At 47.2% G+C, this 23333-nt stretch overlaps 1 protein-coding gene across 1 annotated transcript; it reads left to right on the forward strand.

Moving 5' to 3' along the window:
- The first annotated feature begins 278 nt into the window (after positions 1-278).
- LOC135817720 (ATP-dependent translocase ABCB1-like) lies at positions 279-23111 on the forward strand. The gene is made up of 27 exons (XM_065330954.1): positions 279-669; positions 3708-3825; positions 4157-4414; positions 4824-4957; positions 5439-5610; positions 6148-6272; positions 6494-6610; positions 8084-8138; positions 8743-8967; positions 9623-9748; positions 9910-10116; positions 10386-10556; positions 11215-11376; positions 11765-11807; positions 12074-12264; positions 12799-12984; positions 13525-13641; positions 13938-14015; positions 14486-14569; positions 16375-16578; positions 16817-16917; positions 17660-17800; positions 18067-18223; positions 20144-20341; positions 20709-20915; positions 21131-21277; positions 21843-23111. Exons 1-27 carry the CDS (start codon positions 419-421, stop codon positions 22056-22058), a joined length of 4191 nt encoding a protein of 1396 aa, XP_065187026.1. The 5' UTR covers positions 279-418; the 3' UTR covers positions 22059-23111.
- Positions 23112-23333: the final 222 nt, after the last annotated feature.

Below are 23333 nucleotides of genomic sequence, written 5' to 3' on the forward strand. Positions count from 1 at the left end.
TGACGGTCACAGTCATTATACTAGTATTCGAAATTCTTGCGCCGCGCGCCAGGCAGATCAGAAGTCTGTAGTCTGTACTGAGACGACTAGTCTGTAGTGTAGTGCGTGGTATGCCACTTGCACATGTGCATCTAATAATTATCTGATTGTACAGGCTCAGTACTGCACTGGCGAGTGACGGTTCGCAGCATGCACGGTCTGTTCAGATGTAGTCTACGTAGCTAGCTTAGCTACCCTGGCTCGAAATCAATAAAAAGAGCGAGGAGAGGAATCATTGAAGCAGTTGCATGCAGCATGTGCGCGACTTGTGAATTTGCATGCGGATATTTTAGTAATTTGGTTTTCGAAAGTGACAAAGTTTGCTCACCTCTCTAGGTCGACTTATATTTGTTGTCGCCAATTGTAATACCTGCCCGTGATGGCGGACGTGGAGGCACAGCCGCTAGAGAGCGGTGCCATCAATCTCGACAAGGATCCCGCAGCGGGCGCTTCCAAAGGCAGCGAACTGGAGGCAGTAGAGGTTAGGCCTGCCAATACCAATAATGGGAACTCACAATCAAGTGATTCTGGTGTTGGCCCAGAACCTGCCGGTGATGTCCCGCCGCCATACGAGAAAGCTCAGCGTCTAAACTCCTATGATCAGGCGCTGAAGAAAGACACCGCGTCGGGGTAAGCGACTGAGTGCATTTTTTACTTGTGCGTGGATACACGTGTCAAGGTATTCGTTTCCACTCGAACCAACGAAATATTTGCAGGAATCCTGAATCATATAAACTGCTGCAAGAAATTCAAGTACATGCACGGCAGCACGGCAGTATTGCATTCCAGTTGCCATGAGTATATCCGGGTGGTCTTCAGGTCTTGGGCCGACTGTGGCTGGCGATCATGCATGGCGTTCGTCTTTCGAGCTTCTTCCGAATCTTCGCCTGTGCAATGGGCGCTAGTACGGAGCGTTCGCTAGTTGTCCGTGCTGTGGGTATAATCACTATGCCCATACTCGTAGTGTTTATTATTATGTACTAGCAGCTGTCCACACAGATGGTAATACCGCTGTAAGTTAGAACTACGGGCCTTCCCCAGTAACAATTCAGATAAGAATTGAGAGCAGCACGGAGCGCGATTCTCTGCCACACACAGTTGCCTTCAAGTTACGTATCTGCCGCTGTTGTTCGGTCTGACTTTGAAGCGAATTTCGGAGCACTCTACGTATAGGGTGTCAACATAATGCTATGGATTCCGATACTGGCCACTCACAAAAAAGTCCAAGGTTTCCTTTTCACAGGTCCTGCAAATATAACTGGCAGTCAGTATTTAAATGACTGATGTACATGACTTGTACTGTAGTCTGTATGCTGGTTGTATTAGCATTGTTATGTACTTGTATATTTGTCTGGAATCTCTACTGCGGTTTCTGACCAAGGCTGGGTGCCAATAGAAGAAACTTACTTCACAAATTTGCTAACGAAATTGACTGCAGCCTCCGTGGTCATTCAGTATTGTATACGGCTCTGTACTCTTTGCAAGAACATTATGTTTCATTTCACGGTCTGCGCTGCTTCGAATTAGTAGTCATACTGCAGATCTACGAATTCCCAACTAAAAAAGCCAGGTGCTGGTACCTCTTCTTGTGTGTTGGTGTTTTGCAAAATTTACTAATTTGCTACCAAGTGTAAAGTAGCATCATTAATTTTTACTACGACACAGACTCCGTGACTCAGCTGCCCACTCCTATCACTCTACCTCACTAGACCGATTAGCTGAGGCTTCCACTGAAGAAGCCACTTGTACGGGCAGAAAACAATTCCGATATGAACACACAAGGAATTGAAGAGAGAAAGAAGTCTGATAGGAGTACTTGTATATGAAATTTCAAGGAAACAAATAGATTGTTAAGGTCTTGGAACCGACGAATAGACATTCTGAGGCTTCTACTACTACTAGTGGCAACTAATGTTACTTTATCCTCTACAGCAGCTACTGTTGCTATACATGTACTGGCTATAATAATAATAATTCGCGGGATTCGCGTTGGCATCGCTTGAATGTTCAGAAACACACAAACTAGCCTTCGCTTCCGCAGGCCACCACTATGCCTATGCCTTGCACACCTTAGTGGCGAATGCAGACCTCACAAGTGAGTCAGGGGAGAGAAGGTGAGTCTCTCAACCAATCGGGCGTGTAACGGCCCATAACCCTGTAAACTGCATCCTTGTTACCCTCACTCCGAGCTGTGAGTACCCGTACTGTATTCAGCCCTGGTGTAGTACCTCATGATCAAGAGCCACTTCAAACTTATTTTACAACCCTTTCTAATGACGAAGCACATACCGGCACGAGCTTGTGAAGTACCCGCACACTTGTGGTCAAGGACGTTTACCTGTTTTGTGCCTTTACAGTTTACTGGCTTTTAATTTAATAGTGTAGTGGCAAGATCTCTGATTCTGAGTACTGCGCAGGGCCATTCTTTTCAGGGTGTATTTAAATACTGCTGGTTACATTACGCTGGGGTGGGGACCGTGTGTGCAAAGCACAGTACGACTACTAGTATCTAGTATTGGAGATTGTCAGTCTGCTTCCCTTACAGGTCCTCTTTGAGAACTGGGTGCAATCGAAATGGAAACAATCACAGTCATAGGTTTCCCCGTGTAGTAGTCCAGTGTCTCAGGGCCCTTTGCAACTAGTAGGATACCTGACACAGCTCCACTCCTTGCTGTGTGTGCTCTTGGTAGGGATCAGCAATGTTATCGTACATGGAAAAAATATTTTGTAGAAAATTATTTTAAAATGATTCAGTTCAGTTAGGTTGCTCAACTCAAGCTAGACTGTCTAATAATGACAAAGCCAGGGTGTACAATATGGGTCATGTCCTGAGGATGGAATGTAGCATGGTATAGCTTGCTTCTCAGTACTGCTGTACTACGTAAGAAGTGGTAGATGATTAGAAATCATGATATTGTATGTCCCTAGGCATGAGTCTAGTCTGTGCGCATGTCATCAGTCTGCACTGGGTTTGACAAGGTGCCAACACCTTTATGAACTCACTGTTCACTGTCAGATAGGTGCAATGATGGAATCGTCTAGGCCTATAGCCTGTCACTTGTTGACAGCTCAGGGCATTCTGGGCTTGATCACATGATGCCATTGCCGCATCAGTAGCTCCAACACTTGCACACCAGGGAGTGGCAGTATCCCTTACTTGTATGCTGGTCGGTTCATGGTTGAACTGCAGATACTCAGCATGCCAAAAATCGAATGATTGCCCAATGCCATGGCATGTAGGAGCATGTTGCTGCTGACAGGTACCAATACCAGTGTGGGTAATACTATCTTCTCAACAAAGTCACATGCATGCCTGCACACGCTACGTCTGCATGCTACTGAGCATATTGTTATTGGAACACAGTAGAATATGATGGTCACATGGTATTGGCTAAACTCCTGAATTGCTCCTGGATAGTTGGCAAGGTTGACGATAGTTGGTCATGAACTGTCTAAAATCCATCCAGGTATTACACTACCAATGCTATTCCTATCGATCTAGCCTTTATGGTAATCCACAAATTGGTCTGCACAACGTCTGAAGACATTCCTATGACTGTCTATAAGTCGGACGTCTCTTGGACAATGCAGCAACAAACGTAACGAACGTAACAAACGTAGCGCCCTACTTGTTCGTGTTACACGCTCTGTGTTTCCTTTATGTGCAGTGATGAAATTGATGGTGTTGTCCTCCCGGTGGTGCCTGCACCTAAGGCAACAGATGATGCGCCAGAAGATGGTGACAAGAAGACCGAGTCAGAAGAGAAAGTGTCAGTCGTTCGCCTGGTGAGGCTACTGTTTGTGTTGTGCATGGGCGTGCATAGTTTGATAGCGCTCTATGCTGCTGCTGCTGCTGCTGATGGTGGTGATGAGAAAGAGAGCACTGTGCCTAATTGTAGCAGTGTGCGTGCCGTGCCGATCATGGAGGTTTAATTTCATCCCGGAGGAGGTGACGTCATGAGATTAACACATCCAATTGCCCGTGGGACTAACGTGATGTTATGATTATTCAAATTCATTGAGTAAAGCGGTTATCTAACAATGTAACATCAGCTTGGGAGCAGATTGTGCATACCATCGTTGTGGCATCTGCTCTGTGTGTTCTGTCTTGCTGCAGTTTCAATACGCCTCCAGATGGGAAGTGTTTCTCATCTTCTTCGGCAGCCTCATGGCGTGTGCCCACGGCGTTGGCCTTCCGTCAGTTATGATTATCTTCGGAGACACCGTACAGTCACTTTTAACAGGCACTCAGAATGAAACGCTCAGTGAAGAGCAGCAGCAGGTCCTCTTCAACCAGCTAGAAGATGAATTGACCACACAGGCGTACTACTATTTAGCAATCGCAGCCGGTGTCTGGCTTGCGACGTATCTCCAGGTAAGGACGCCACCGGTGATGGCGTTAAGTGAAATGCAATGTCGTGAACGCACGTGCAACAGGCTCGGGCCTGCATGGTCCCGGCACTACAGACACTAAGCTATGCACGGAGCACGGCTTTGTCGACTATTCACGAGGTTGGAGTAACAACCTCACCAGCACTGTTATCTATTCAGCCATAGTATCTTGCGTTTGCTGCTTGTGTGGAGGTTGGTCGGTGGTCATTAACCATAAGATCATGTTCTGCAGGTCCGGACACAAGTGTGTTTCTTGGCGACAAGAATGGGAAATGTTGCTTTTTTCTGCTGGCCCAGAAGGCCATGACACACAATGCAAGTTAAACACGAATCTGATCTGGTCTGATTGTGGTGGGTGTTTGTTCCATTTCTGGTCTGACGTCCACGCTCAGATGCTGTGCTGGTTTACAGTCGGTGAGAGGATGATCACCAAAGTCCGAAGGAGGTTCTTCTACTCCATTCTGCATCAGGACATATCCTGGTTTGACACGCACAAAACTGGAGAGCTTGCTTCTCGACTATCTGAGTAAGGAGACTCTGTAGCTAACATTGGCAAAAGTCTGGTTCTTGATAGAGAGGAACGCCTGGCTTAGTTATACCTGTCTTACTACTCAGTTTGACTGCCTGATGCAGTGATGGGATAACTTGATGGGATAACTTGACATTTGGCCATGTACACCACAGCAAGTAGGACATCTAATTTCGAATGTAACAAGAACACTTAGGCTTTAACGTACTCATTCATTGGTGGATCTGATCTATCCTCCCCCACCGTTTAGGAGCCGCACCTGACGCCTGATCATGGGGTGGTGGCGTCCCACGGAAGCGGAAAGGTGGTTCTTGACCAGGGAGGTGTACGACTCCTTGTTCTTGACCTGTCCGGTACGCGAACCCCGTCGAATTATTTGAATTATTCATTGGTATGAGGGAAAGATGAACGTATGGGTTGATATTCCGGCTTTAACTTAATACTAGACTTTCCTGTGTTCTGTTTCTGTGCTGTACAGTGATGTTCTGAAGATCTATGATGGTCTGGGGGACAAGAACAGTATCTTCTTCCAGTGGATGTCCACATTCATCACTGGGTTTGTCATTGGATTTGTCAACTCCTGGCGGCTGACTCTGGTCATCCTGGCCGTAACGCCCGTGCTGGGAATTGCAGCAGCATTCGTCTCCAAGGTGTGTGCGTGTGTGTGTGTGTGTGTGTGTGTATGTGCGTGTGTATGCGTGTGTGCGTGTTGACTGCATCATGCTGATGCTGCTGCTACTGCTGCTGTGCTGTCATAGACTGTTCTACACTCTGATACTAGTATGTGAAGTGAAACCATTATCCTTTGTGCCTTAGAGGGTTGTCTCTTTTCACTTCGGTTACAGTTGGCTTCCCTTCCTAATTGAATTTTGGCATCTCTCCCTAGCTGCTGTAGGGATCAGTTGTAATACCTAAGGCCGCGGTCACACCGAATCGAGTCACTTTGGGCTTGTTATCGCTGGGGCTCAGCTGGCTTGCGTGCTCCCTGTCGAGCGGTCACACCAGGCATCGAGTGCAGGGAGTGAGTGAAATCGGAAAGCAACGCAAAGCGGTGGCTGTCTACAACTCTACTTGTTGTAGTGTTCACTTTTGATGAAGAAGCAAAGGAAATCTGGGTCCTTGCTTGTCATAAGAATTTTGCTGATTATTTGAATGTTTGTTTGTCCCCACCGTTCTTCCCACTGCAGCTTGTTGCATCGTTTGGTACGAAGGAGCAGGCTGCGTATGCAAAGGCAGGAGCTGTTGCTGAGGAAGTCCTGTCATCCATCCGCACTGTCGTTGCCTTCGGAGGCGAACATAAGGAAGCCGAACGGTATGGGACGTCTATTCTGACAATTGGCTGGCAACATACGTTGTCATCGATAGTACAACAAGCTGAAAAGATGGTGTCTCAGTATAGAGTCAAGAGAGTTTCAAGAACCGCAGCAGGATATCCTTGTGTTTATCCCAACCGGAGGGAAACTTATGTATGTTCATGTATGTCTATGCTACATGCGCATACATGATATGTTTGTGTTACGCGTGTCTTTTCAGATACACAAACGAACTAGAAGAGGCGCAGAAGATTGGACAACGAAAGGGGTTCATCTTCGGCTTTGGGTTTGGAATGACCTATCTCCTGGTCTTTGGCACCTACGGTCTGGCCTTTTGGTAAGGTGCTGCACGTTGAAAACTGAGTTCATTTTATGGTCTCGTTTATAACGTTACTCACGAAATGCTGTGTGTTTGGTACATGGTGTGTGTGTGTTTGAAAAAATGAAAAAAGACCAAAAAGTAGGGATTCACTGGCCAGAAAAAGCCACTTCATAGCTGTGTGGTTTAGACCAGGCTGAATAGTGGCGGTCAATTCTTCAGCCTTGCAAGCTGTTGAATGGTGCAATCCTGCTATGGCTTCTGCCGTAGCATCGCTATCATCGCCTCCGGCGATGGGCGTCCAATGGTCCAATGGTGTGTGTGCGTGCGTGCATATAAAGCTAACGTCACTCACTCTCTGTGATGAAGAGGCTGGAGTGCCAATTAGGTTGTGCAGCTTACCAAAGTGGTCTTGGCTTCATAGCTGTTACAAGTAGGAAGAAAGGAGAAGTATGAGATGACAGGTTTATGTCACTATGTGTGTGTGTGTGTTGGGGGGGGGGGGGGGGGGGGGGTAGGCAGAAGGACAACATCAACCCTTTGAGCACGCATGACGTATTAATACGTCACGTACAGTGTCACTGCACCCACGCATGACGTATTATTACTTCGTGAGTGTACATAGCGTACAAACGAGATTTGCATGAACCGCGTGAGTTCAAACTATCGTAACTCGGTCAATTCTTGGCCGATTCTCGCGATCGAAATATGTATCTGCAAGAGAAAACTCTCAGCTTGCGATAGAAACAATCGCCGAAGCGATACGACCCCGGGTTGTTGAGATATGCGACTCGACACGGCAAATTCAAATCGATTTTTTTGCGAACTCTGCAGAACGCGTATTTTCCATTTTCGATCATTTTCGCGCTATCTGCTGCCATGGAAACTAGATTCAAATGATGGCAGCGGATCTGGGGAGTCCTCAAAAAAATTTGAGCTCGATACGAGCAAGGAGAGTGAAATGGCAGCTGAGGATTTGATCTCCTGGCCGTGCTCAAGTCTGTCGAGCGCGTGCGTGAAGTTTGCCAGACTGTAGCATGGGCTTTTGGTGTCGCTCCGAGCTGAGCTTGGAACTATTTTGTTCCTCGCCTCAAGACCTTTGCAGGACGCTCAAGATCGTGGAATTCGTCCAAAGAAAGGTAAAGTTATCGATCCTTGAACAGCTACTACTTTCATAGGAAAAACGCGATTTTTGCAGGTGTTGACGTGGGGCGGCATTCATGTAGCGTCGTGCTCAAAAGGTCAAGGGTGAAGAGTGTGACAACAGATGGTAGACAGGAAGTGTGTAACGCATACTTGGCGGGAAGTCTCCACCAAGTACATGTATGTGCCAACATTGATTAGCCATGGAGTGGCATGGCTCTTTGGAAGGCACGGGACTGCAGCCAAACCTGAACTGACGAGCAGGGCATATTATTTTATGTGTGTGTGTGCGTGTGCGTGTGCGTGTGTGTATGTGTGTGGGTGGGTTGTGTGTGTGTGTGTATGTAGGTATGGTTCAAGACTGGTCTGGGACAAACGCATCCTTGCTGGTGAGATGGTGACGGTGAGTGCTGTAGCATGCACGTACTTCGAAGTACATATGCGCTGGTAACAAGTGTGAGGTTATCTGCAGAGGCTGTACATATGCGCTGGTAACAAGTGTGACACCACCTCATGAATAATCTAGAGTACAGTAAAACCTGTCAACGCGACCACTCGGATAAGGGGACCACCTGTCCCAGAAGACCACTGCAGCCAGGACCAAGGGATGCTATTTCCAGTCAAATGGCACTGGATAAGGAGACCACCTGGTAACAGGGACCACTCGTTGAAAGTGCCTTTGAGCAGTCGTCTTGGACAGGTTTCACTGTAGTGTTAACTGCACCACCCAATACATTGCTTGTGTGCCTTGGAGAGGTTATGCGCTAACGTCAAATCCGCCATATAGGAGCCAGTTGGGGTGGCAAAATGCCCAAAGGGGGTACAGAAACCCCTTATATAGAAGAATTTGGGGTGGCAAACGTACTGTATGACGTGTATCGCATAACCTCTCTATTGCCATGTTAACTGGTGACTGCATAGTTAACCTTCCCACCTTCCCACGCCCTGCTCCCCGGAGCTAGGTAGACAATCGTGTAGTGCTTGTTTGGTGGCTTGGTTCTCTGCAGGCGTTCTTCTCCGTGGTCATTGCCAGCTTTGCTATTGGCCACGCCACGCCCGGCATCCAGGCATCCTCCATAGCAAGAGGTGCGGCTGTTGCCGTATACAACATCATAGACGAGGTGCCGGAAATCAACTCGGCGTCCGAGGAAGGCGAGCGGCCGGCCAAGGTCCACGGTGATTTCGAGTTTGAGAACATAGAGTTTACGTACCCGTCGCGTCCCGATGTCCAGGTATGGCTAACATAGCAGTCAGTGCGGCACTAACTGTATTGTACTGCTAATTCCTTGATGTGTTGCTGTGCTCATTCTCTGGCTGTCACAAGCATGTGAAAACACAGAACATGTTTTCGTCGAGCGGGTATGTTGGACTGTTAATAACGTTTTTAGCTTAGCATTACCCAAAGCGGCAGGAGCATGATGAGAATCACAAGCTACGATGCTTAAACACCTGTAGACCTGCACATATCCAGCCAGCCAGAGTTGGCGATGTACATGCAGAGAGAGAGAGAGAGAGAGAGAGAGAGTGACTGAAACATTCAATCAGCCTAAAACGTAAACAGGTCACCGATACCTTTGGTTACCATTACACTATTTTCTGCTTCACTTCCTACCTAGTGTAATGCCCTCACATTTCCCCAAGTGTTTGGAAGTTGGAACGCTAGAGCTGTTGTCTTCTCCATGTTGTAGGGGATATCCAGGATAACGATCTGGAACTGAATCCGCTTATAAGGAATATGAAAAGGTGGCAAATTACCTTTATGTGTATGAAATCTGCTCGATTTGGTAGTACATTGGTGATCTGTGATGCCACCTGCAGAACCCGGTCTACATTAAGCCGGTGGTAATTGTAAATGTGTGTGCACCATGTACTTTCCCACTGCAATAGATTCTCAAAGGCCTGTCGTTGCACGTCAAAAGCGGCACAACTACGGCTCTCGTCGGCCCCAGTGGCTGCGGAAAGAGCACACTGATGCAGCTCTTACAGCGCTTCTATGATCCAGCTGGTGGAGTGGTAAGCAACTCAGTTCTCGTTCAAAGGCTTGCATGTTGCAGTTTTGGAATATGATTAAGTCAAGACCCTAGATGAGGGTAGGATTAGGTAGTTGCTCCATGTGTTTTCATAGTACCATTGTCAGCTTCTGTTCTCATTCCATGCTGGTTGTTACTATTCAGGTCAAAATGGACGGTCGTGACATTCGCGACTTGAATGTGAAGTGGCTTCGCAGTCAGATCGGCATTGTCAGTCAGGAGCCAGTGCTTTTCCACGACACCATCGCCGAGAACATTGCGTTTGGCCACCTGGAGGAGGTCACCCGTGATCAGATCATTCAAGCAGCCAAGATGGCCAATGCGCACGATTTCATCACGGGCTTTCCCGATGTGAGTGGAGTGCGCCTACTGCAATTGGCATACACTATTATGATGGGTTGTTTATTGTTTGGTGGTGCTATGTGTGTAGTCAACGCAAGCATGACTGGAGAGAGGGGGGGGGGGGGGGAGCGTTACGCCTCAGTTGTTCACCTTCAAAGGGTCTTCTTATCTTACAAAGTATAATCACTGGCTAATCACTAGCGATTTTGACTTGAAGTGCTCATGTATGGATGTGCATGACTACTGTACTCATTGATGTGTATTTGATATGCGCATAGGGCTACGAGACGCAAGTAGGAGAGCGCGGAGCACAGATGTCGGGTGGTCAGAAGCAGCGCATTGCCATAGCGCGTGCGTTGATCCGCAACCCGAAGATCCTGCTGCTGGACGAGGCCACCAGTGCTCTGGACACGGAGAGCGAGAGAGTCGTGCAGAGTGCCTTGGATGCTGTAAGCTGACACTGATCCTTGCAACAATTATCTAGTGTTAACAATAGCATGCCTGTACTTCTATGAGCTATGTGTCAGGCCAGTACATGTGTATGGATGCCGGACAGTCAGCCTATCACTACAACATACTGTGAGACGGAGTGGTATACCTGAATTGGCAGGGAAACTGATGCTGCTGCAATGATGACTGTGCACTTCATAAGCAGCTGCGTTTAATAATAATCATGTTATCTCTCTCTCTCTCTCCCCATCTCTCTCTCTCTCTCACTCCCCATCTCTCTCTCTCTCTCATTCCCCATCTCTCTCTCTCTCTCATTCCCCATCTCTCTCTCTCATTCCCCATCTCTCTCTCTCTCATTCCCCATCTCTCTCTCTCTCTCTCTCTCTCTCTCTCTCTCTCTCTCTCTCTCTCTCTCTCTCTCTCTCTCTCTCTCTCTCTCTCTCTCTCTCTCTCTCTCTCTCTCTCTCTCTCTCTCTCTCTCTCTCTCTCTCTCTCTCTCTCTCTCTCTCTCTCTCTCTCTCTCTCTCTCTCTCTCTCTCTCTCTCTCTCTCTCTCTCTCTCTCTCTCTCTCTCTCTCTCTCTCTCTCTCTCTCTCTCTCTCTCTCTCTCTCTCTCTTCTGGTCCGTTTGACGGGCTACTTGTCTCTGGAACTTGTAGGCTCGGTCTGGACGTACCACCATTGTTATTGCCCATCGCTTGACAACCATCCAGAATGCCGACTGTATTGTTGCAATTGAAAATGGCCAAGTGGCGGAGATGGGCTCTCATGCTGAGCTCATGGAGAAGCAGGGATTGTACTATGCTCTGGTTATGATGCAGGCAAGTGACTGAAGTGTGTGTGTGTGTGTGTGTGTGTGTGTGTGTGTGTGTGTGTGTGTGTGTGTGTGTGTGTGTGTGTGTGTGTGTGTATGAGTGTGTGTGTATGGTGTGTGTTCTCATTAACCCTATGTTGGCTGCTGCTGGATTGCGCCTATTGAGCTGTTAAATGCCTTTTTTTCTTCTTAAAAAAAAAACAGCTTTATCCACAGTGATGCGTGCATGTGTGTGACTGTGTGTATGTCGGAAGGGAGTTGCTGTTACAGTGTATGTCGGAAGGGAGTGAGGCTACAGTTACAACACTGGGTGGTGGAAACCAATGACAATTGAATGCGCCGACGTACTATATTTATGCTTGCTCATCCTCCTCTGTTGTGTCATTGCCCTGCAGGATGCGCTGGCAGAAGCCGAGAAAGGAAACGCCGAAGCAGCCAGTAAGGACATTGCACTACAATACTTCCATGTATGCGTGGTTCAGTTGTATGGCTAGCACCTTTTTTTCTGGGAACATGTGGTGCAGGCCGCTGTGCTGGATCCAGCATGAGTTGAGTCATGATGTCATACATGACGTCAGTGTGGGATGTTTGTAGTTGCCGTGGCAGCAGAGATCACATGACATTTATAAGGATAAAGTCCCAGCTCCATTGATTTGATGATTTGATGAATCAATGTACGAATTTCTGTTTTCTCTGCCATGCAGAGTTCCTCTTGAATCGCATGGGCTCAACCAGCAGCGCTGGACCGCGTGCTTTGGAGCTGCTCCGACAAGCCTCGATCACCAGCCCTGGTGATGACGATGCATTTGCCGAGCGCCTCAAGTCCATTTCAGCCCCAGTCCGACAGGCATCTACCATAGAGAGACAGAAATCAGTTGCTGGCATCAGCAAGGCTGTAAGTTTGCCCAGGCTAAGTCAGCTGAATCGTGGTGTCAACTGAAGTGACTACGTACAAGTACACAACACTGACGTTGCAAGTACACAACACTGACGTTGCAAGTACACAACACTGACGTTGCAAGTACACAACACTGACGTTGCAAGTACACAACACTGACGTTGCAAGTACACAACACTGACGTTGCAAGTACGTGTAGAATAGCAGGATGCGCGTAGTGGATATGCGCAGGTGTTGGGCTGGTGCAGTGTCCTGCTTCAGAATCGACGCACACAGGATCTTGATACTGTTTTGAGGACTGCTCATGCCCCTGTTTCCCTTTTGTTTCAGTATACCAAGTACTGCTTGTATCGGTGAGTCTGCTTGATTTTTCAGCACCGGCTGTGTTTTTCGATAAACAGGAGCAGACGTTACGGTGTCATGGCCCTTTGCTTGCATACAGCATTGTGTTTGTATGAGGTTCTCGGGAACAGACACTGATGGGTGATATATTGTATTTGTCATGTGTGTTCCGCACTGTTGCTCTCTTAGCCCACAGCAAAGGAGGAGAAGGAAGAGGAGGAAGAAGAGGAGGAAGACCTACCAGAGGTGTCCAACATGCGCTTATTGGCCTACAACAAACCTGAGTATCCCATCATGATCATCGGTGGCATCTGTGCACTGGCGTTCGGCTGCGTGTTCCCGTCCTTTGGCATTATCTTCGCCGAAATGTTGAACGTAAGCAATACGGCATGTGATCACTGGAATATTAGCGGCGTGACACCGTGGATGACCCATTTTCCAGCTCTGGCTGGTTACAGATAGTGTTGATGAGAGAAGATACAGTCAGTACAAGCACCACTACAGTCAAACCTGTCGTCAAGGCGACCGCTCGGATAAGGCAACCACCTGTCCCAGAAGACCACTGCAATCAGGATCAAGGGATGCAATTTCCACTAAAATTACCCTGGATAAGGAGACCACCTAGTAACAGAGACCACGTTTTGAAGGTCCTTTGAGCAGTCGTCTTAGACAGGTTTCACTGCAGTATGAATTACACCATGCATCGCTACTATTCTGTATCATGGTGATGTTGTACTGAGCTTTTGAAGTACTGATGTTCTGATGTGGGGTGGCAAAGCGCTGTATATGCGAGTGGAGGGAGGTAAGGGAAACCAACGTAATTTTTCTCGTGGCTATTTGAGGAATATTGCTGGATACTGTGTACTGTGTGTGTGTGCTGTGTGTGCATGCTATTATTGGATTGCGTTGCCACAGGTGTTCCGTTTCATCGAAGATCCAAGCCGGGAGGATGAATACAGAAGGGAAGCTGATCTTTGGGCTGGCATGTTTCCCGTACTCGGTATTGCTGCATTCTTCGTCCTGCTCTTCCAAGTAAGCACACGCTTCATGCAACATTTCTTTACTCCCCAAACAACCGCCGCCGCCACCGCCACCACCACCGTCTTATAGTAATTTAAAAAAGTGTGTGTGCATAACGTAAAGAATATTGTTCTTTCCTTTGGAAACACGTACAATGTACCACTATGTGACCTCCTGTTTTGATGTGCTGATTCGATTGTGCGTTTGTGTGTGTGTGTGTGTGTGTGTGTGTGTGTGTGTGTGTGTGTGTGTGTGTGTGTATGCGTGCGTACGTGCGTGTGTGCGTGCGTGTGTGTGTATCTATTCAGTTCTACTTTTTTGCCTATGCTGGAGAGGCGCTGACCAAGCGTATGCGTAGCCTGGCATTCAAGTCTATCCTGAGAAAGGTAGGCCGGGGGTCATAGAAGACCCTTGGGTGCAGTGTGTGTGCTATTCTGTACCCATTTGCATGCCAGCAAAATCGATTGCATAGTTATCGGATAAAAGTCCTCTTGGATATAAGTTAGCTGATTAACTATGCTAGTGGGTCTACGTTATGTGGAGTCTATTTTGTATTTGTATTTGTATTTATGGATTCTCCACCGGCCTTAGCCTAAATCGAGGGAGTCTCCGGAGTGAAGGGATATGTTGAGTACCGATAGTGTATGGTATTGGTAGTGTGTCAGTGTCATCCAGCTTTCCTCAACTGCAACCTGCATGTTATGTTGCCCGGAGTTGCTAGCAGGCTCCGGCGGACATTGCACATTTGCCTGCTATAAGTTACCTGCTATGTTCACTTGAAGTTGTGTTCATGTCTACACCCTGTCATGCTCTGCGTGTGCACGCCGTGTTGTGGTTCCTCTCCATTGTTTCTCAGAACGTTGCCTTCTTTGATGAGAAGAAGAACAGCACTGGTGCCCTGGCAACACGTTTGTCCACCGACGCCGCTCTCATTCAGGGTGTAAGTAGCTTGTGTGTATGTATGGATGTGTGTGCATGTGCTCGTGTGCCTGGCGTGCGTTAGAGTGCGCGTGCGTATACAGGGGTGTGTGATGTGTACCAGTGCCGTATTAATACATGTACATTAGGGGTGAAACGAAGGTCTCAAATTCCCATTCGAACCTTCTTTATTAAAACGAACGAAGGTGTCGAAGGATTCTTTTTTAGCATGATCACGGAAACGCTCAAAAATCTTAAAAATAAAAAGGGGGCAGAAAATCAGAACCCAATACTTATATTGTATGTGCAATTTGTTTCTGAATCTGGTGGTATCAATGTATCCATTCCAGGTAAGAAAATACTTTGGTAGAGCACACAACTTTAGATAGAGGCAAGGTTTCAACATACTCTTGATAGAGGCCATACCTAATACCAAGAGTGCATAAACAATGTTTATGGACTCTTGCTAATACCTGTTTGTGAGTCAATTGTCCATATTTCTGACAATTTAGATCAGTGGGATCGTGTACAGACTTGCAAGCCTTGGCTTTTGTGACACAAAACGACAGGAGTACTGCTCTAGTGTACAGCCAGTTGCATGCTTGAACAACACCAAAATGGACGGAAAAGAGCCATATTGCGTAGTAAATATCAGATGCCCAACTTCATCAAAAAATTGTCAAATATGGACATGTACTTTTTGCTTATCTGCTCGCATCCACTGGGTGCATTGGTGATTGAGAGGAGAGTGAATAGTCACTGGGTGAGGAACTTCACCTGTGTCGATGATTCCAGGCCATCGCTGCGCTCCCTCTCGCTGCTGCTGCTGGGAGAGTGGATACTGCAATGGCTTCAGCGATGGACACTTTTATTTTCGATACAAAAAATGAGACTACACTCGTATCGCTGCTACAACTTTCTCCAGACACCATCACTAGCAGATATCGACGGCAGCTACAGCAAGCTATATTCCTGGTACAAGCAAAACTGAGCGAAAACACGATCGAAATCGCAAAACTACTCTCCTACTAGTAGTTAGTATCGCAGAGCGCCAAACACTCGACGAATACAATCAAAAAAGTGATCCATGAGTACACCATGGTAGATCTACACACCAACGCAAAACGGGAACACACTGGCGACTGGAACAGGGCCAGTTCTTCACTGACTTGTCACTTCTTCAGTTCCGGTGCGCACGCGGACCGTGCCCCTACTTGTAGTACAGCATATCCTAGTGCATGCAGCACATCGCACAAGATCAATGCATTGATGCATGCACTAAACCCGTGTCGACCTTCGTTCGAATCAAAAACGAAGGTTCGTTTCAAAGGAAAACGAAGGTCCTTCGAACCTTCGACTACTTCGTTTCACCCCTAATGTACATGCACATAGGTTATAGTTCAAAGTACTTCTCTACGTGGATGTGCCCTTATAGTGTTTGATGTGATGTCATAATATCACTTATTATAATATTAACACTGATAGTATTGTTGCTGTATGTGTGTATTCGTATGAAAAGAATGAATGTTGGAACATATGATTGTATGACGTTTGTTTACGCTGACAAGGCCTGGTTTGATTGGGGTTTACCTTGATTTACTAAAAATTAGGCATGTTTGAATTGGTTTTACTCAGGATTCACTCACAGCAAACAAGTCTAAATGAGTTTACACATGCTTAAAACTAACTTGCACCAGTCACTATGTGCAACTGTGTCCCTGGACACAGCATTTTCCAATGTGGCGGATAATGCATGCGGTTTCTTTGCAATATCTTCAGTACCGATGTCTGACTAACTTGCCCTGCCTTCCTTTTCTTTCCCTGCAGGCAACTGGTGGCAAGATAGCTAATCTATTGCAGTTCGTCTCGACAATGATAGCTGCTCTTGTGATCAGCTTTATTGCCTCGTGGCAGCTGACACTGCTACTACTTGCTGTTATTCCTCTGGTGGGCGTAGGCGCTGCTGTGCAGACCAAGGCATTGGCTGGATTTAGCTCTGCCAAGAAACCAGAACAATTGGAAGCAGGCAAGGTAGGACATGCCACATGGTCAATGGTGCCACCCAGGTCACGAGAGTACATGCCCATTGGAAGTCCTTTCAGCGTTGGACTTGAACTAGACGATTCCACCTACTTGGAGCTTCTTGTGTGGATAATCCGCATGATTTTGGTATTCCGAGGTGGCGGATAATGTTTGCGGTTTCTTTGCAATGTCTTCAGTGCCGATGCCTGACTAGATTGCCTTGCCTGCTTTGTCTTGCTGTCTACAGCTGGCCATTGAGTTTGTGGACAACGTGAGGACCGTTGTAGCACTGGGTCTGGAGGACCGAGCTGTGGCACGTTACATGAAAGTCCTAGAGCCACTAGCAGCGTAAGTGGCCAGTGAGACTGTTATAATAAAGTAATATGTACTGTACATAGTAGTAATATATCTACTTCTGTAGCACTAGCATGATCACGCTGCGCATGCTCTTGTTCAGCGCTTTTTCCCCAATCTACTGGTGCTTGCTGGATGCTTGTGTGCATGGGGATCAGAACACAACAGAGACATACAGTAATACTGAGCATAGTCCTCTATCTTGAAAACGCTTGGTAAGCTGTGATGGCAGTTGTAGAAGACTCTTTATTAGGCTAGTCCCAACAGGCGATGCCACCCTAGACGAAGGCATTTAATCGGATGAGCAAATACTGTGGGAGATTGTGCCTGGCGACAGTCTAAGGGAAGAGCATTCCACCGTGGTACGCTGTCGCTGGAATGGACCTCTCCATCAATAGTAGTCCAAATCGTCACTCCTAATGCTACGGGCAGCGTGTAGAGGGACCCCATACCGACTGTACGCTTTTATAAAGCACTTCCCTCCCATTTCAGGAGCATTTCACTGTGCTGATAATCCTTGTTTCGTGGGCTCCCCCCCCCCCCCCCCCCCATCGTCAATAAATTATTCAACATGACGGCTGCATGCCTGTGTGGATTGTAGGCCCGCTGGCACTTTGATCCAAATTTGTAACTGCTAGCTACTGTGTCCGCTGTGTCACAGCTATGCCTTTGCTATTGTTTATGGCATGTGTCATCAAACCTACGACCTTCTGCTGTATTGTTTTGCTTTGTTCAGGGCTGGCAATAGGAAGCGTCACATCATTGGTCTGACGGTCGGCTTTGGCGAGGCCATGTTCTTTGTCGTTTACGCCATCACCTTCCGCTTCGGTGGCTTTCTGATCGCCAACGAAGGAACATCATTTGCAGATGTCTTCCAGTGAGTTTGGACCCCGCAGTGTAGGATGTACGAGTACCGGCATGCCGATTGATGTCAAAACCAAACTGCATGTATGCATAGTAAAGCAACTTGAAAATACTTGTGGTCTGCCCGGTTTTGAGTTTTTGACTTTAAAAGTTTTAACACTGCACCTGTTGTCACTTCTTTGATATTTTAAGGGGAGAGTTACAGGCACAGCAGCTGTTGTGTTCACACTTGTGTGCTCAATGTCTTGCGCTGTCCTCTTTACTGCTGCTGCTGTCCAGGGTGTTCGGTGCTCTGGTGTTCAGCGCATTCTCACTGGGTCAGGCTGCATCCATCGCACCTGATATCAACAAGGCCAAGAAGGCGGTCGGTCGTATCTTCGCTCTGCTGGACGACGTTCCACCGATTGATTCCTACTCTGAGGAAGGGGATAAGCCGGTGAGGACGACAGCACAACAGCTAGCTCCTTGAACTTTCATCTCACTTCTTTGTCCTGTTAAGCGACCGTATTTTCTGGAGTATAAGCCGCACTTTAACCCTTTCCGTGCTGGCCCCTTTTACTCCAGCAAACTGACTTTCAAGCGCACTGACTCTCCTGGTGTCGTTTTCGCGCACAGGTCCCAACGAATTTTTCTCTCAGTTCAGTTTACCTGGATGGATTTTCATCATCCTGGGCTTGTTGGAAAGATCAGGACCAAGCGAATCTATCCTGGTAGCTCTCAAGTCAATATGCATGGCGGTACAACTTCTATGTCCTGTCGAAACTACTTCACGATGCCTCGGAAAGGCACAGCAACTCGATCTCACATTCTTTTTTCGGTTTCTTGTTCCAGGTCAGCCGATTTTCACTATTCAAACTGCGCTGCAAAGCTGAGATCCACGTGCTTCCGCTGGTGTCCATTACGCATGCGCTGTACCAAAGGGAAATCCCCTGGCACGCAGCAGAAAACTGCGAATGCACGAACAAAAAACTCACGATCGCTCAGTGCCGTGAATTTTGTGTTCACACCGTCGCCGCTCCGTCAATCTTTCTCCTATCGTGAAGAACTTTATATTGCTGGAAAGCTGAGCTCAATACCTTTCCAACGGTGTATCGATTGTCGCGATAGACTTATTTTTGACGGAGTTACGAAAGTTTGTACACTGATCTATGCACAGCGATATACTGCGCAAATCCCATGACGTCTATTGACGTCACTAGCCGTTTGGCGTACAGCGCGCATGACGTCTATAGACGTCATTAGCACGGAAAGGGTTAAACACTCAAAATTCACCCCCGATGCGGCTTTTACTCCGATTATAAAATTACCGGTGATAAATATGATGGATGTCTGTATTTCGTGGCAAAAATGGGGGGGGGGGGGGGGTGCGGCTTATACTCCAGTACGGCTTATAGTCCAGAAAATACAATACATCTTTTAAGTGACAGTGTTCGAGTCGACTCTGAGGTCCAAACTGAAAATGGGATGGATGATTGTGGTTTCCAGCATTACTTGTTTGTGCTTTGAAGCGCAGTACGGTTTGTTGTAACTGGCCTTTTCTTAGTTCATGTACAGTAAGTATCGTTTATAAAGTGACCGGATATAATGATATACCGGTTATAGTGATAGAACACGTCAAAATCAAAATCAAATCTGAAAAAATACAGCTAAAATATCACTATATACACTATTATCGGCTATACCGATATATCGCTTATTGTGATGGCCTTCAGGAAGCAAACCATATCAAATGTACAGGAAAATATCGCATATAATGATCAAGAGTGATCTTTCTGCATGCTCTTGTCCGTTTCTGGCTGTGTTGCCTCTCACGATGATGTTGCCAACTCACGTACACAGCCACTCATGTCTATTTCTGGCTCTACGCAACTCGTTGGACACCGAGTAGATCTACGATCTACGTGAGCACGGATCCAGCTCAGGCTTTTTTTGGAGAACACGCTGAAGAAGCAGCCATGCCACATGATGAATCGAAGTTCTAGTACCGGTACATCATGGTACATGTACAGTCTGTACTCGTACTGCACTGCATGCCATGCACTGCTCTATGTCATGCACCGGTACACAGTCCGCGGAGCATGCATGCACTTTCAGCATGCTTTTTCCAGCGTGTACGCATCATTTCATGTGCAGTCATGTGCCATGTGTCGGTCAAACATGCAAATCGGCTATAGTGATGCACCGGATATAGTGATACATTTTCGAAAATCAAAGGGGCACGTTATATCCGATATTTACTGTACTCCCATCCCTGGTCCATCTGCATCTCTGCATTGCTCTTGGTTCTTCCTTCACTCTGCTGTGCTGTTTTTTCTCCAACTCCCACTCTTCGTGCACACACATGTCCTCTTTGCAGAGTAGCGTCTCTGGTGACATTGCCCTGAAGAACATCAAGTTCAACTACCCGTCACGCCCCGACGTTCAAGTCCTGCAGGACGCCACCATCACCGCCGATCACGGGCAAACCGTGGCTCTCGTCGGCCAGTCCGGCTGTGGAAAGAGCACCAGTGTATCACTGCTGGAGCGCTTCTATGACCCGGTCGCAGGCTCTGTGGTGAGTGTGGGCATCTTCGTGCAAGTAGCTAGGGATATGTTTGTGTTATGTGGTGATGCCGTGATTGTACATCACTTATTATACATGTTCACAAGAATATTGCTCCTGGCTGCTGCATTTTCTTATGACCTCCACTATGGTTTTCTCGTTGGCTGCCCAAGTCACACGTGTATCAGCGTGTTGTTCTCTCCTTCGCTAGCTCTCATTGAAGAAGTGCAGCTGAACAGTTTCCTGTGTGCACGTCTTGCAATGGAAGACCAACTTCAACCTCCCAAACAACCTGAAAATAGAGGTATTTTGTAATACTTACTGCAACTCTTTATGATATTAACAGCAGTGCAATGTTTTTTCTTCGCCTCGTGTACAGACTGTTGATGGGTTTGACATTCGCACGTTCAACTTGAAGTGGCTGCGTCGGCAGATGGGTATAGTGCAGCAAGAACCCATCCTGTTCGACTCTAGCATAGCCGATAACATAGCCTATGGCGACCTGGAGCGTGAAGTCGGCCTTGAAGAGATCCATGACTGCGCCAAGAGGGCCAACATTCACAACTTCATCGTTACTCTGCCCGAGGTAGGTCAGGTGTACATTGCAGTCAAGTAGTAGTGCAGGATCTGCTCAACATGTTTCACCTTACTAATATCTAGAGCATACTTATCTTAGAGTAGTACTCATCTAGTACTACTCACAAGTGGTGCTTCTAAAGCATGCAGACTCTTCTATTCTGCTCCCTGTCAACGTACACCATCTGAATTACTTTCTTCATTAACCCTTGTTCGTACTCACAGGGCTATGACACCAATGTTGGAGCCAAGGGAACGCAGCTGTCAGGCGGACAGAAACAGAGAGTGGCCATTGCCCGCGCCCTAGTGCGCAATCCAAAGATCCTGCTGCTGGACGAGGCGACCAGCGCCCTGGACACGGAGAGTGAAAAGGTGAGTGTGCATGCACTGGTGACGCACTGAAGGAGTAACTTACCATTCATTCAGCTGTGGATGTAGTAGTAGAGGAATACAATACATTCAGCAGTGCATGTACTAGCCATTCTCCTTTAGCCGTCACGCGGCTTGGTTAGAAAATCAGGGACATCTCATAATGTATGTACATTGAACCTTTAGTGTCTGTACCTCCAAGGGACGTACATATCAGTACTTTATACTAGTAGGCGAGGTAACAGTTACTGTGTGCCCGAGGTCAGCTGTCTACAGCATTGGCCAACCATGGTCGAATGACTGGAAAGGAATGGGCAGAATCCTGAAAAAGGTGCTTTATTGTTTATTCCGGTATCCAATGCAAATAGAAAAGTACTTCAAAGTAGATTACATCCAGGGTATTGTATACTGTAGTGTCACTAATATAGATCAGATATGCCATGGCATAATATAGATCAGATGTGCCATGGCATGAGTGGTCAAAGTAGTAACAGCAACAGAAGGTATGTTTGTTGAAGCGGGAAATGGGAAATGACCATCGTGTGCGCGTTGCTATGCCATGCTGCAGGTGGTGCAAGACGCCCTGGACGTAGCCCGTCAAGGCCGCACCAGCATTGTCATTGCCCACCGCCTGTCCACCATTCACAACTCTGACAAGATCGTGGTGCTCGGTGGTGGAGGTGTTCTGGAGCAGGGCACACACTCTGAGCTCATGGCCAAGGAAGGTGCCTACTACAAGCTGAACAATGCACAGGAGGAGAACAAGGGAGCAACCCTCGCTTAGGGCATCAGGCACTCCAGCGTGCTAGTGCCACAGTTTTTGATGGCGACTCAGGCAATCCAACACCGCCACCAGCCGTAGATGCCTCTCTAATGCATTATTTCCTGAGCAAGAACATGTTCTGTTAGGAGTTGAGCACCTTCTTTCCGTTTTGACTACTCATACTTAGGTTTGCACTGGTTACCATGGAGACAGGTCTGGGTACCATGGAGTCAATGGTTACCATGGAGATAACTCACTTGCATGTTAGGCACTTCCGAATTGCAGCAGTCGGTATCTACATGTATCTCTCGCGGCACTGTTGTCAAGCGATGCGCTCAGGTTCTGTGCACACTGTTTATTGCCACTTGGTGGATACTCATGCCGGGCCATGGTTTGTTTAGTCCACGTAGAGGTACAGTAGGTGGCACGGTTTCTATGGATGCCAAGCAGTCAGCGGCATTCCAGTGTTCCAATTGCATCTCTAGTTCTTCAGTTAGATCCTGCTCGCACAATGCGCACAGTAAATACTGTACTGTATTCCACTCAGATCAACTGTATTCCCGGACTCAGATCTATCAGTCCATTGGACTGTTCACACCCACTCAGTCCAGCGGACCACTTGAGAGAGTATTTCTATTAGAACTTCAATTAGAATTCCTCTTTGGTGTTATCGCAATGCTTGTCTTTGGCCTGCCAGTGTGTTTCCGGTTTTCTAGCGCCCTTCAGTACGGCTCAGCTTTGTTTCCGGCAGAACTAGAAGTAGTACTGCGCACAGCCACTGCCTGTAACTCATGTATGATTGCTTTGCTTTCTGTAGGTTGTGCACTGTATTGTTGTGCACTGTAAGTTGTTGTTGATCATGGCTTCCACTCAATAGCATGCATATTAATAGAATGATTATATCATCTGCCAGCTGCATGTGGCTAGGGCTGTATTTGATATTCTGTATGTTATGACTGCATTGCAGTGTGTTCTTCTATGGGCCGTATGGTGTTACATGTATTATTTCCCACCAGTTAGTGTGTACTTGAACACAGTGAGCAAATAAATAGTCAGTAGCTGCCTTCTTCTAAACATGTACCGGAATGTACCGCGGTGGTCCTAGTGAGCCAGTGAGTGCAAGGCCGGGCTAACTGTATACTGAGTGTATAGTGTACAATGCTATACAAAAGTCATGTATGAAGCCTCGAAGGCCCGAGCCGAGGTCACAAAAGCATTATTGCGGAGATGTAGTACTAGAAATGAGTACTAGTCAAGACAGATCCTACCCCCGTGTAGGCTTGCAACTACAATGAA

The sequence above is a fragment of the Sycon ciliatum genome, chromosome 5 (assembly GCF_964019385.1).
Source record: "Sycon ciliatum chromosome 5, ocSycCili1.1, whole genome shotgun sequence".
In the NCBI taxonomy this organism is placed as follows: domain Eukaryota; kingdom Metazoa; phylum Porifera; class Calcarea; order Leucosolenida; family Sycettidae; genus Sycon; species Sycon ciliatum.